The sequence below is a fragment of the Falco cherrug genome, chromosome 4 (genome assembly GCF_023634085.1).
Source record: "Falco cherrug isolate bFalChe1 chromosome 4, bFalChe1.pri, whole genome shotgun sequence".
In the NCBI taxonomy this organism is placed as follows: Eukaryota; Metazoa; Chordata; class Aves; order Falconiformes; family Falconidae; genus Falco; species Falco cherrug.
The window spans coordinates 92,343,849-92,359,683 of record NC_073700.1 but is presented as its reverse complement, the minus strand read 5'-3'; the positions used below and the strand labels follow the sequence as shown (position 1 = coordinate 92,359,683).

The window sequence follows — 15,835 nt, the reverse complement described above, 5'->3', positions numbered from 1 at the left end:
AGACTGTTGCTGCTTCTGCCTTTCCAGTTGACTAATTCTTGCCTGTTCAAATCCCTCCTAAAACTTTAAGGAGTAAACATGCTTTAAGTCATCACAACATTTGTTATGTTCATAACATCATAACATACTCTGTTACTGTGTCCTTACTTGGTCTACTTGGGCTGTAGTTTCTTTGGGCCTACCCAAATAGTTGATAACTACCTAACTCAATACTGCCTGTTGTTAGAGCAAGAGTCCGTTCCTGAGATGTGCACAGGCCCTACTACAACATAATCACTAATTTTAACTCTAAGCAATCTTAAAAGTGGCTTCAGCTTTACAATACCTGTTATAGAGATCTATAGAGCTCTTTACATATTAAAAGTGTTGAACAAGGTAACCAGTGGGTTGTATGTATTATCCAGAACTGGAAAAAGGGAAACAGGACAAAACAAATTCATTGCACTGTGGAAACATCTCATAATTTTTGCCATTACTGTTATCCAAAGTGAAAAGGAGCAATTCTGAACAGCATTTTTACTAAAGTCCAATGGACTCTTACTGGATTCCACTTATATTATACCAAGTACCTCACAGCTTTGAATATGCGTATCAGAGATGGCCAGGAAGCTTCTTTATGTAAGAAATACATACAAGAAAAATTTCAGGGGGAGGGAGGGAAGGGGCAAAAATTGTCCTGGATGAGAAAGACAGCAGCAGCTCTTATCTCAAAGCCACCACACTTCCGTCCAGCATTTCCAGGAGAGAAATAGGTGTTTGTGTGCTCGGTAGCAGGGACAGGATAATCCCAATGCATTTTTACAGTAAAAGTGTGCTCTAGTAACAAAGCTAACCTAAATTATATGCAAAGCGACTCTGTCAGACTTCCTGCTATCATCAGATCTACAGCAAGGCACAGAGCAAATCCAGTGTTTCCATGAATTCCTCTCTGCGCTCTCCCCTGCTGCACAGAACCCAGCAGCTATGGGGAATTGTTCCACAGCAGTTCCTACCAGGTGGTCAAACTTCCTGGACAAGCACAGTTTTCTCAAACTCTGCATGGCAGCTTTTCTAAGTAGAAAAGATGATGCTTCTTGGGAGGTCAAGGAATGTGGCAGATACATCCTGAAAGGTTAACAGAGACAGATGTTGCCCATGTTCTTCAGAGGGTAGGTCATAAAGCCTACATTAAGATATACTCATTATAAAGAGTGAATATACACGTCTGTACACAATTAAATGTACTATAAGGAAAGACCTAGAGCCTGCTGATAAGAAGGGGATGTGTCTAGGCAGACACTCGGATCAGGGCCTCAAAGCAAGACTCTGCCTCTTGAAGAGAGACAGTGGATTAAATTTCACATTTTGTGGTAAAGCCCAGGGGTAAACATACAGTCCTCTTCCCCAGGAAGTAGGAGGAGGATGAATCCCTACGTACTGCATCCTAAGCACAAAGCTGCTGGGTATTAGGTGTGAAAATATCGTCCTTTTCCTTCCTGCTGAAGGTGGACTGCTAAGAAGTGCTTCTAGGAGGTAAAACACCAAGAAGGAGCCTGGCTTCAGCCTAATGGTCAGAGCTGTCTTCTCAGAGGAAGGTGATCTGGGATTTCAAACCCAGCTCAGTAAATTGCTTCACTTTCTTCCAATGGCTATCTAAAATTAAACACACCTATGTTTCTGGGAGTAGGGAAGAGAACAGGAAACAGAAAACAAAAAAACCCCTGTGTTTATGGCACTCCTGCCCACAGAAAATACTGAAAATCATCCAATAAACAAAGAAGAAGAAAAAAAGTATTAAGACATTCAGCCTTCTAAAATCAAGGAAGCACATGGAAATTTCAGGTTGTAGCCAAAATGCACAATCAAGAGTTTTGAGAGGTTGCTAGTACTGAGCTCCAGTAAGAGCAGTGCCTATCCTTTCACAGAAAAGGGAAAATGACAGCTGAAGGACAATGCTTGAAGAGATGCGGCAGAAATGGGCTTTTCAAAAGAACCCTTAAAAACATGTCATTTTATGGTCTGGGTAAGAGAATAGTGATTCACTCCAGATCAGGCCTTTACTTCCTCACACATCACTCTCCAAAAGGTTCACATAACACCTCTTAAAAGGTGGCAGAGCTGGCCTTTGGTAACTTAGGATAAATTCCTTTAACTTCATAAACTGTGCCATGTACTTCAGTAGGATAACGCAGGCTAGGCAAAATAATCTGGGTTAAGAATACAGTATTCCAGCCTCTCCACCGATTTCCAGTAAATTGTCACCATACCCTATGGTATGTGCAGGGATGACTTAGCAATTAGATCATGACAGTAACACAACAGCAATTCTATTTGAAGGATGCAGGATAATGGGGCTTGTTAATCTAACAATTCTTTATTTTTTAGATCTTGATGCTATATGGCTACTACCATGTTATCTGTTGGAAATCCGGGTTCTGGGTCCTTATTTAGGGACCAGGATATGCAATCTGATTTTCAAAAGTACTGAGCTGTAAGCAAGTCTCACTGCCTTTTCTAGGAAATATTTCCTGTTTTATAGCTTTACAAATCAGTAACTCAGATTTTAATATGCCTAAATATAGATAGGAGCCTAATGTTAGAACTGCATTTATTTTGTCTTGAAATTTTTCAAGTTGCCTGCAAAATAAAGCTATTACCTACAGATCTACTGAGCACAGAAACAGTAACTGACTCTCCCCAGATATCCTATGCTTCACTATACTACCCATGGAAATGGTCCGTTCGTATCTCCTGCTGAGCCAGGCACAGAATGATTTAAATTCCCACTAGAAAATTAATCAATATTGTGGAAAACTCTTCACAGGATTTCATCAGATGTGCTGGCTCAAATGCAAACACATGATTTCCACAATACCCCTAGCGAGTAGTGGAGCAAACACATGATGAAGGCAGGAATAACAGGGGAGCAATAAGCATTCAACAGAATCCTACTACGAAACCAAAGAGCCATGCTGGTACCGCGTGGTGTGGAGGACCAAGGTTAGCAAGTAAGCTCCCTCAGCTCAGTGCAGACTTCATGAGACCATATCTTCATGCAAAGAAAACAGATGCTCACTTGTAGTGCATTAGTGTTAAGAAAACAGAAACTGGCAAATAATACTTTACTACACTAGTAAGGGTGCAAGCATTTAAGTCAGACTTTTCCAGCTGGGGAAGGCTACAGGGGAATTCATCCACTCTCTTGAGCAGAAGGCTCTGGGCCCATGGCTCATGACTAGCACGTTGCCACTTGTCAAGCCATCTAAGGCCAAATGCAATCATTTCTCCTCTATTCCAGCTGCATCCTGCTTTCCATTAAATGTTAAAAGCTGGGCTGGAGCACCAAGCTAAAAAGGAGAGAGGACGCTCATGTAAGAGCAACAGGAACTCCCAAATGAAATCAGCTGTTCAGAAAAGATCAGGCATGAAACCTGTTAGCTATGAAGGCAAGCATAAATTATTAAACATATGTATGAGTTACTTCTCACAGCAGTGAGTGGATTTAACAATGCCATCTTTTGTCCTCATATTCCTTTGGGATGAAGAATTACAATTGGTGGCAATAGAAATACACCCCCAGCTTTTCAGAGCTTTATTAGATTTCTAGTCTGACTCACTCATTTTTCAAGCTGAGGCAATTTTTTCTTTTTTAAATCATTAACAGTTTAAATCATCCAAATAGTGTTCTCATTTTACAAGACTTCAGACCTTATAAATTCAGGGAACAATAGACGGGAAAGATCTATTGGGTTAATTGTCCCATCTCCACATACCATTATAGGATGGATTTCTGTAACACTTTTCTCAATATATTTTCCTGTCTTGTCTTAAATGGTCTTCCATTTACGTGGTATGACTACAGAATAACTCAATTATGTCATCTCAGGAGGGTTCTTTAATGATATCTGAGAACATTTTCTACTCTAAACCTCCTTATTTCTACTATTAAAAGTGGAACTGTGTGAGATGTATCTTTTTCACTCAGGATGCTTTCATACTTAGACATTTTAAAACAGGAGTCAAAACCTTTGTTACTCATCACACAACTGCGTAATTAAAAGTATAAAAGCATAACAACAACAAATGAAAAGCAAATGTGGCAGCTGTTTTGTCAGCTGAAAATGCAAAAAAAGAAGTCTTCAAATCATCAGGTATGCAATTTATGTCTACCTTTAGTTCATTTAGACCCCCAAGGATATGTGAAAGTCCTTTTCTATAATCCACCTGCACTTCAGTGGTTTTGTATTTATGGATGCTGCTCTGAACTGACAAGGATTTTTCTGGCTCTGAGGTACTCTGAACTGAATGAACTAATATTGTCATATTATCTCCTTTCAAGATACTAGCTATTCCAATTAAGCTTTACTGATCGTTCACATAACTGCTGAAAATATATGAACAGAGCTAATGGAGCCTGGCTTCCTGAAGTCTGTCACCTGTCTCTCTGGCTTTTTAAGAACATGACAATTTTCTTTTATAGCTCCACATGTAAGCAGGAACTCCCTCTTTCTTACAATTACAATTCTCCATCCACAGAGTAGTTTGGAAATTGCAAGCTGGTATGCTGAACCACAGAAACTACCCAGTAGGACTTTAAGTTAGAGTTCAGCTTGCAGATGTTTATCTGATCATCTCTCCTTTCTCTACCTATTTATTTGAACCACCCATAAATTAAATTAATTCACGTCCTACCACCTAAGAAAGGATTACACTGTAGTCTGACCCTGCGCTAGCACATATGCAGAGACATGTAGGTCTATCTATGTATGTGTATTCATGTGTATGTTAGTATATGATATTGGCTATTGTTTCTTAGGAAGCTCATGAGATCTAAACTTGGGGACTAAACCATGTCTTACACATTCTCAGTTATGTTGTTTTTCCTCTCTGTTAAATAGGAATATGAACAAGTTGGAAAATTACTGGTCAAGCCTGTCATTGCTTAAGAATGAGCATATAGAAGCATGCATACCAGAGGCACTGATTTCCACTCATTCTTACTTCAGTAAGTTTGCTAATTATAAACATTTCAGAGGTACAATACGTCTGGACACCTGCTGTTCTTGTTCAGTTCTAAATCTCTTCCAGACTTGTAAATTTTTCCTCTTTATTGCCATTAAAGAAAAAAAAAAAAAAAGGGGGGGGGGGGCGGAATAAGGAAAAAAGGAGACAAATGTACATGCTCAGGGTGGGTCCTTTCCAGATTTCCTGGAATGAACAGCAGCCAGTCACTGCCAGTTCAGCACTGACTGATCAAACAAAAGACAGACACCACCAAAGGGAGGAGTGGAAATCACTGTCAGCAATCCCACTCCTACCAAAGGGAAAACAATGGTGGTTAAGCAGGAAGAGTGGCACACAGTGGATCTCTGCAAGAATAAATACAGAAAAGTTTGGGAGTCTGCCCTGCCCAAGGAGGAAAGAGTTTAGTGGCAAGACATTTCATCTAGAACATGGTAATTAAGCCGACTCCTGCAGTCTCCCCAAGACTTCCCATGTGCCTTGGTTTAAGTAAACTAATTTTCAAACTTTCCACCTATCCAGCTACTGAAGGCATGCTAAAGTACTGAGGCTTCAGCTGTACCAGTAAACTGTCCTGGCCTCCAAGACAGGAGCATCCTAACTCCTGACCCATGCATGGGAATGCTTTGCAGTAGTTGGCACAGGCTAAAACTGTGCCAAGAGCCATTCCATCAGCTTATAAATGTCAGCATAAAAATGTCACTCCAATGCCTATAAGTGCCCCAGGCACAGCTCAATTTACTGGCAGGGACATGACCTGACTCAAGCAAGCACACTGGGATCTCTGCTCTGGAGAAGACATGACTGACAAACCTGGACCACGCTGTCTGTATGGACACTACATTTCAGCCTGTCCAGATCTGTCATTGCCTTGTCTTCAGTATGAGATCAGCAGTGTGTGTGCTTTAAAATAGAGCATGCTATTATTTGTGTAGCAAACCAAAAATCAGCAAAGGTATTCATAATTCAGCTCCATAAAAATCCTCCTATACTTTCTCATACCTGCTAACTAACCTAATTTATGTGCAAATACTTAACCAGCTTTTCAAACACAAGTATTTCCAAAAAAAAAGTCCTCTGCTTTAAAAAGGTGAAGGTTATCTTAGAGACTTGCAGCCTCAGTCACCCAGAAGTACAGCACTGTACCCAAATTCTCACTGCAAGTCAATGGCACAGCTGGGAACAGAACGTCCTAAACATTTTCTGTCTCTTCTTATAACTTACAAGCAGTTTTGTGGCAGCCCATTCACGAAGTCCTGAAGACACTGACGCAATTAAATCTACTGAGAATATTTTCCTATAAAAAATGGTGTCTCCATCCACATAACAGCAGGTGATTTTATTACAGTATTTAGAACAGGCAGAAATCTAGCATACCACATTTTGAACTCTAAGATACATTACTGGACACTACTAGGAACAAATCCCCACTGTATTTGGCAGATCTTTCTCCTTCTTGGTTGACAAGTATTTATACAATGGGTATACAAAAATAAATGTTATAGTACAAATCACTTACAACGTACTAAGCCAAACCAAGTTCTAAATACACATTAATTTCCCTGAAGTAAGAAGACTTACTAGTTTTTTCCAGTGGATAGAAGTAGCAACTGGATTTGGGAGGACACAAAGAAGCTAATGGAAAGTCATCCTTAGGGTGGTAAGTTTTAAAGTCCATAATACACACTCAAAAAGCAGAATCTTTCCTTGCACCACCCTGCCCCAGTATTGACCCATCAGAGATTTTCTGTTTGAATAAAACTGAGCCCGTTAGCCACTTACAACTTGGAAACTGTAACCTTCTCGGCACAATCAGTCTCCACCCAACAATAGTACAAGTGGCAGAGACATCTATCAATAGACACGTACACACAACCCTTAAGTATTTGCTTTTGCTACAGACAAAAAAAAACCCCACAAACAAAAAAAACCCCACAACAAGCTATAGCAACCATTGTTTCTGGTAAGCATATACAAGAACCAAGAAAATAATTAAGTCCCTGAGAAATCAACTGTTACTGTATCCTGGGCTAAATAGTCCCTCAGGCCAGTTTAATTACATTATTACTTCATTTTGAAGTATCAGAGGATCTTTGCTTACAAAAAATGGACAACACATGAACACATGAATTCTCAAAACTGCATGCTTTTTCTTTTGGAAACCTCAGTTAATGTCCTCTTCTTCAAATCAATCAGGCATTCAAATTATTTATCATATTGGATTGTTTCAAGCACACTTCATTTAGGAATAGAAGCAGGCTCCTTCACTGAACAGTCAATGTTTGGTTTTCTTTTGTTTTATTCTTAAATACAGGTATTTTGAACTGACTTACAGTAAAAGCTGCATACTGTTAAAATAAAGGTGACCAATAAATAAAAGCATTTTCAATCGTGTCCCATATCCATGTGCTGCTTTACTACTATAGCTCTGTTTTGGTTTAAATTATTAGTACAAGATCTGACTGCTCACATGGAACATAATACTGATTTAAAGGACGAATATCCAACAAAATCCTTTTCTGCAATTATGTCATTAGAGGGATGTCACTTCTGGTGGTGGGTATCCATGAACATTATTTCCAAGCTTCCTTAATGATTAGAGCAAAGCACCATGAAGAACTTCATATGCTCAATACAATCTTCAATTTTCAGGTCAAGAAGCCTCTCAGTGGCTTTCCTACCTCCTTGTTTGTGAGCCATAGGGCTGTACACTCTTGTTGGGAAGTCATGCGTGTATGCAGGGAACATCTGGTTCATGAAAAACAAACTGAAATCCCAGTGAAATTGATCACTTCAGCTTTAACATCACTTTAGCTTAAATAAAAATCATACCGAGGTGACTATAAAGCCCACATTTGCGAGATAACTGGCTTTTCAAGTAAGTCTAGTAGACCTGCAGTTGGATTTTGAGAGATAGAAGTCTCCCACTTTCCTGCCCAGTCATGGTTCCCTCCCATTTCTTCAGCTATTCACTACTTCCAGCTGCTTCTCCTGCATTCATTCACAAAAACCAGCCACCTGGGCTTTTAAGAAAAGTGTCAATCTCTTAACAGTATCTTAATGGTGCCTTGAAACAACCGATGCAACATTTCTGATTTCAAAAGGCCTTTTCTTACTGGATCAATAGGATCTAGGGCTTTTGAAAACCACACACAGCTAGCTGTATTTAAAGACTTCAGAGCTAACACTAAGCTTATCCACCTGCCCTCACCTGTGCTGTGTCTTCTGAAAACAAAGCCTACTGAACCTGTCTTTAATTGGACTTCCAAAATTGTAAGGTCCCTCCATAACCATTAGATCATTTGAAACTGTTAATCCTTCATTATATCAACTTTGGTTCCTACTATTCCTCTTGGCCTTTTAAAACAATTTCTACTTCTGACATAACCAGAAGCCTGAAAGAGAACACTATGCCCTGATTTTCCCATGAAATCAGTCTTTGAGGACTCCGCCACCACACCTCGAGGCTACGCTGTCAGGGCTTTGTCACCATGACTGTCACACTAACTCTGAAGCTCTTCCCACTTCCTCAGCTGAAAGCACACTTGCTGGCACACCCCATGTCAAAATCCTTTTCTGACAAAGCTAAGCGAACAACATCTGGAAAGCAAATGGAAAGGGATTGTTAAACTGACTCCCTATCATCCAAATTACACAAGAAAACAAGTCGGGGAAATTCCCAAAGTATTTTTGTTTCAGCTCTATAATCTCAGCATTTAGGTATTTTAATATTGATCTGAGACTATGCCTGCAGGGCAAGATGTGACCTTTTGAGTTTAAACCCAGTGGTAAAGCATCCAAGCAGTTTCGTCCATGTAACACTTAGGTTTTCAGCACACTGCTCCACAATGAAACGATAGGAATTCTCCATGAATTCCCATCATATCACTGCAATAATACAGCATTCAGATACATAACAGCCACACAATCCCTCTTCATAAAAATGTCATTCTTAGATTCATCTTTCATTCATACATTTATAAAAATAAAGCATGCTTGAATGTGTCTCTAAGCACAAGGATTACAGCCAAATACAGTTCAGAACACTTGGGTATATGACAAAGCAAATCTCTTTAAGCATTTTCGTTACTACTTTTTTTTTTTTTTTATAGTAATATTCAGGAACCTGTAATTTCAACACAACATAACATATCCTTATGAGCAGCACCAGAAAGTAATGTGAGATGATGATGCAAGCATATCTTAATAGACATGAACTTCCCAGGGTTAAAAACCAGATCTAACAATTCACTGCTAAAAGCCTCAAAATCCAGACAGACTGGATTTCAGAGTTGTTTTTTTAAAAAAAGTTTCCTATTCACAAGCAATGCCAGCTCGTAACTCTGTAAGTATGCTTTGGAAAATAAACTTGACTGGATGCAACTGTGAGCAACTTGATCTAACTTTTAAGCCGGCTCTGCTTTGAGCAAGGAACTGGAACTACAAAGGTCCCTTCCAGGCTAAATTATCCTATAATTCTGACACACAAGAAGTTTTACAAGCTACAGAAGAAGTTTGATTTCCTTGGGGAGCCTGGAGATTCATGGTTGGATGTGCCAGTGCTAGCCCAGCGAGAGGTTGAATTGTCCTGCAGGCTCCTTCCTGGGCAGAGTGTCCTGCACCTAACAAGGACTGCGCTCAAACTGGAGTCTTTCAAAAGGTCACTAACAGGGTCTCTTTCTTCAACATGACTTCCTGCTTCATGAACCCTGAAGGTGTTTAATGCCTTCATGAGCACTGCCTTGATCACTCCTGTCAAAACGTGCCAAAATTGACCAGCATTTTCTAAAGATACTAGTGAGGTCAAGACAGACAAACAAGAAAGGCAGAATAATCCAATACATTTCAATTCCTTAGAGAACAATATGGAAGCAGGGGGCAGGGGGGGTCTCTACTCTCTAAACGAGAAGTATTTCAAACATTAAGGGAACTCTCTTGCTCTCAGCAAAATTAAGAAAAAAGGCTTTTCTGCACTGCAGTGGAACAAAGTAGGATCCTCATAAGTGCACTGCTGCACCTACACTTTACTTTCTCTGAAACAAACCCACCCTATTTTAGCATGGCATGTCCTGCCCCTAACAGCAGGAGCAGGTTTCCCTTGCCACATGACTGGATGTGAGGAGCCCTCCAGGGCAGCTAGGCCAGGCAAATTTTTCTTTATTCTGTCCACCATTCTGCTCTCACACAGAGGGGCAAATTCCTATGTCCCCTCCTGGAGCCAGCCCTGTCCTTCTGGCACTAATGAAGTCTCAACCTGGAAAGAGGGCCAGGGCCAAGCTTTTCACAAGAACCTCCTACAGAAAGGGAAGAACCAGCCAGAGCAGGACCCTTCTCACCCCTTCCCTTATTCAGTCTCCTTCTTCCCAGCACAAACACCCACCCTGAAACATGAAAGCAACCTCAGCCTGCGCTGCCCAACCTTGTCAGCACAAGTCTTTACTACATCACGGAGAAGCATTTACATCAGCAACAGCAGGGATTGTGCAAAAAGGCGTCTGGGTGCCAACGACCCGGAGCTTGGCAAGCCTCTTTTACATCCACTTCCACTATCGGTTCAGCCACAGGCCTTCTAGGGAAATAACATAGTCCAAATCTGACCTGATTCCTTTGTGCTATCTTTTGTCCTTTCTTCCAGCGGAGAATGGGCTTAAGAGCAGGTAGTTCCTTGTCCTCTTTTCTTCTTTCTATCACATGTGCCCCAAGGCTGTACGCAGCTTCAAATACAATTGGAGATATGACATCTTTGACTCTTTTCTGTAAAAGAAAGCAAACAGACATTGCACCTATGCATAAAGGCAAGCAGAATTATACATACAACAATTATACATACAACTAAAGCAGATTTTTATAATCAACACTGCAGACAAGAAGGCGGCTTCTCTACTTCCTTTATTCTTCTCCATGCCAAACAGGAATAAGCACATTATACCAAAACAAGGCAGAAGAATAAAAAAAAGTAAAAAAAAAATAGTTATTCTTTTAGGACCTACTCTTGGTTCCACAAAAGTAATAGCATATTTAGAACACCCATAAATCAAGTATTTTTCAATGAAACCAAGACATTTTTTAAAAAAACAAAAAAAAATATAGGAAGTGTTTCCATTAGTCCTGCACAATGTGGAAGCAAAAAGTAAATCATCTTCATCTCTGGGGTTTCTAAATCCTAGACTTCAATTGACATCACCTCCAGTGTGCTTCACTTATTAAAAAGAAAAAAAATAATCCATCTTGCCTCATTGTTTTGCAATATCAATGAACTGAATGGACGGGTAAAGATACCAATGTGGCTATAAACCAAGCAAAGCCATCTTCCAGCACAGTTCTGAAACCAAAACTCAGAGCTCCCCTGACCCTCAGCACAGTAACATTTCCAGTAAGTAAAGGAAGAAAGTTTTTCAGTTTATTTGCTGTATTCTAGGCATCATAGCAGATGTATTAAATAGTGCCACATTATTCATCTGATGGCACGAAAGGATTGCCTTTTGTTGAGCCTAAGCCACAAAACTCCTACCATTTGTCACAATATGCAACATCTAAATCCAGTTTACTGTGTGAGGACAAAATGCTCATCATACGCTGTTGAGTCCTGACTTCCAAAATCCAATTTACCAGAAAACAGAAGTGGCAAATTTTCTACTTTTTCATAGGCAAACAATCCTCTTAAATTTTAGCTACTTAAAAACTTGGCATGAATTCAGCACAGATGAAATGGAAGCAATAAATAAATACCATAAGCAAGCACCACAAATCTTCAGATGGGCCAACTCTCAACTTCACCTTGCATCAGTCAGTGGGCTTCTCTGAACACAGCCTGCCAACCACAACAAGTAATTGAGATGCAATGCAATTTAAATTGCATCTTTCAGATGTGGAAAACCTCGGCACAAACTGGCTTTCTGACCACCTTGTCTGATCTGTTTCAAGGCAACCATTTGCTCTCCCTAATACGTTGACTGGCCACAGACCTCTGAAGTAGACTGAAGATTAGTGACTAACCAAATTCCCAAATCACTGGTTAGCCAGACGAATAAAAGCAGAGACCAGGTTGAATGACATTTACCCTCCTGCACCTTGAAGCCTCCAGCCAGCCCCAGAATTCCCTCCCCTGTTACCAAAGCCTGCTAGCCCCCCCATGCCCAGGAGCAGCCCAGAGCACCTGAAGTTTAGACCGTGCATTGCTTGGAGTGGTTTGTGCTGTCTTGATAAGGGACACTGATCCACAGCAGACATAGTGGTGGTGATGATGGCAGCTCTATGACCTCTCCCCTATCCCATAAAAAGGGCTATGCATGCTCTGGGGCACTGCTAATCCCCTTGGCAGAAGAGACACTGGCACTTTTTAGCCCCTTCCACAGTCCCACCATCAGCTAGGAGTTGTACCATACTGAGATTACTGAATAACAATACTACAACTCATAGAAGCTGCTAGCTTTGCTGTCATAGAAAATCACGTGTATTAACTTAAGCGAGGATTGTATCAGCATACTAGACTACATACACAGAGAAACAAGACTAAGAAAGCATGCCATGCAGCAACAGTCAAACACAATAACTCATTGGGCAAATCACCACCTAATCCAACTGTATGCAACCAACTGTGTAAACATGGAACAATTAAAAATGTAGGGTGTGGGTTAAATTAAAATCCACCTATAGTTTTTCTAGCTCTATTACTGCAGTATGGCAAGAATAAATGCTTAATGACTTCTAAGCATTTTAATATGATCTTGCAGGATTCAGTTCAATGCCCTTTGAAGTCAAAAGACAAGTTTCCCATTGACTTCAATGAATGTCGGAGTGAGCCCATACTGTTTGCTGGTGTCTCTTTCTGCTTCATTTTAGTGGTGAAATTGTGAGTTCCAGCAGCTAGATTAATTACATGTGTGGATATTCCCTCACCACAGCCCTGGGGAAATATATTTCACATACCCACTTGTCTTTAATTAAGGATGAAAGTATGAATGCTACCCAGTTATTAATTTTGCCACATGTTCAGTCCCTTCTGCTCACAATCCTACAAACACAAAGGCAACAATCTGTGGGATCTGTCCTCAGTAAGGCAGAGATAAGACAGTTCTGCCTCACAGGTACACCACAGACTGTCTGGGATGTGAGCACATAAAAAGAATGATGAATAATTGCCCAAACACAATCTGAAGAAGTACTATTTTAGGTTGACAAATACAGCCAGTTTCTTTCTCTTTCAGTCTACCCAAATGTACAGTTTTCAGAGGCTGAATGATATACAGATGACACAACCCACAGGTTGCTTTAAGTATTACTGACTTCTAAAAGCAAGTCAAAAGATGCAATTATAATCAGGTTTGAGACAGACTGAAAAATCTTTCAAGGAAACTGTATGTGTTGATTTTCACATCAGTTACATTGCCCTAATGAATTTGCCATGGGAAATAATTTCCACAAGCAGCTTTTACGTGTATTCACCATTTTTCACCATGATGCTGCTATGCTGAGGAAGTGTCGGAAGTTGAAGACACTTCTGCATCATGAAAAAACATCCTTGGCAAATCATAGCACATGGACAGCACAGCTTCATTAATGGAAAAAATGTCTGGAGGACATTAAAACAAGTGTAATATCCAAGGAGTTCATATTATCAACAGAAATAACTGTGTAACAAGGGTTTAGTGAGTAATAGCAATAAATATCCAGTCTGTACAGACTGGTTGTCACTAAACTGCTGTAAGTTTTCACTGTGTCTGAATTACACCAGGGACCTGAAGCTGGGTTTCCCGCAAGCCATCAGCTATCCCATGTAATTTTCTGGTTCTTACAAACAATTTTTTTAGGGTGGTGGGAATTTTCCCTTCTCTCTTTCTCAGACCAGATTTCATTCTAGACATATGAAACTTTTGCAATAAGGCTTCTGCAGAAACCAATACACTTCAGTCCCAGTAAAATACCCCTCTGCCAGTATACCTTTCTGCAGTGGAAACAGCCCTAGCCAGCTGTATCCTTTCATCAGAATATTTTATCTTGCCCTGTGAGGCACATTGCATGACATCACTCTGAGCTGAAGAAAAAGGTCCTTTGGTATGAACAAGCAGGGGTTTTATCAAAGGTATTACAGGATGATCCCTCACTAGTATCTAGCAAAGACAAAGAACTCTGAGTCCAAAAAAGCGCACACTTCAGACCTAAGAAAGCAATAAGATGCTTGGAGTTGTTTCAAAAGACACCGTGGTCCTGAAAGCTCACCCTAAAAAAGAGCAGGCTTGCCATCTCCTCTCCCAGAACAATCACCTCAAAGCAATATACATTTTAAGTGCTGTCGTAGAAGCTGTGCATGGCCACATATTTCTTCCTTTTTGTTTTCTGGCTTAGCAGGGGAGAAGAAAGCAAGCAGGCAGAGCCTCTGCCAGATTTATGACTGCATTTCTGTTTGGCTTTAGTACCAAAAAGTCCTAAAAATCTGAAAAGTAATCACGGAGCAGCAATCAAACGTCAGAGCTGTGATTTTGAACATCATTTCCAATTCCCTCTTGATGATGGAGTGCGATGACTGTAAGAAATCATTTTCTGCACTTTTCACAGGCTCAGCCCAAGGCATATTGTGACAATACAAACACAGGCACAGATTCCAACATCCTAAAGACACACTGCCTTGGCGGGCAGCCACTCTTCTCCAACCTTAACTTTGTGCTACCAAGAGCCCACACACATCAAAAACTCAGGCAAATTTGGATGGAACAAGACAGGGTTTTAGTCAAGGGATAGGATTTACTCTGCTCATGGTGTGAGTGGTTGCCAGAGAGGGCTGGATATCATTTCAGCTTTCTTTCAGCTCAGTGCCACAGTACAGTCAGGGGACTGTACATGAGCCCAATAAATCATCACATCTAATTCCCTTTCTTCTGCAAGGTGAAAGTCTCCAGCAGGGGCTCTGGAGAGTGCCAAATTCCATTTTTAATTACGGCCAATGGGCTGAGAAATAAATTGAGATGTAAATAATCCCCACAATCTACAGCAAGAGTCCTGCAGAAATAAAGGATGAAATGTGATCCTTTAAAGCAATGAATATGAAGTCATTTTCAACAGCACCAAGTGATGTTGAAATACACATAACTGTTGGTGTGACTTCTACGATTGCCCCTTGCTTTCGTCCTTGTTCATGTCCTTCTGGAGTTTCTCTCCTCTTTCTCTGATCTGTTGGGCCTTCTTCCTTCTCCCTCTAACTTGATCCTGAGGACATCAACCCATGCATAGATTCCAGAGCTTTTACTGAATTCAGCACAGCTTTTCAGTACTTCTGAGAACCAAGCTCTGTTTAGTTTGATGACTAAGAACAAATTCAAGAACCTGGCTTTTCAAACACTTTGAAACTTTTAGTCTAAACATATTTATTTCAAGTTTTAAACAAGCACTAATAATAGACTATAGGAATTTTTACAGCCTTAAAACACACAAAATAAATTTGACAATCCAGATTTAATAGGTAACATATTAATGCTGTAAAACAAATAAAAGCCAGCATGCTAATGCTAATCCAGCATAACACTTTAATCAGCTCACAGGTCGCTATCACATAAGTCCTCAACTCAGGTGCCAAGAGATAAACAGTTCCCTGTTGAGGGATATCAAAAATGACTCAAGTGTCCACCAGCCTTCAGAGCCAAAGGCCACTACTTCCACAATTTATCAAATGGAATATCAGCTGTACGTCTTAATAAACATACATTGTGGTTTTATGAATCAATATGATGACAGTGCTTGACTTTAAAATTAATTACCTTCTCCTATTATCTCAGCCTCCCTCTCTAAACCACGAGTCATTCAGGACACAAGGCTTAAGTGCCATGCAATTCAATGACAA

At 40.3% G+C, this 15,835-nt stretch overlaps 1 protein-coding gene across 1 annotated transcript in view; it reads right to left on the bottom strand.

Annotated features, from left to right (window-relative positions):
• The window catches only part of ITGA9 (integrin subunit alpha 9), a 230,381-nt gene that overhangs the window by 102,121 nt on the left and 112,425 nt on the right, over positions 1-15,835 (bottom strand). The window contains exon 16 of the mRNA XM_055707897.1: positions 10,600-10,755. Within this exon, the coding sequence (XP_055563872.1) occupies positions 10,600-10,755 (156 nt within the window). The remainder of the gene's footprint in view (positions 1-10,599; positions 10,756-15,835) is intronic.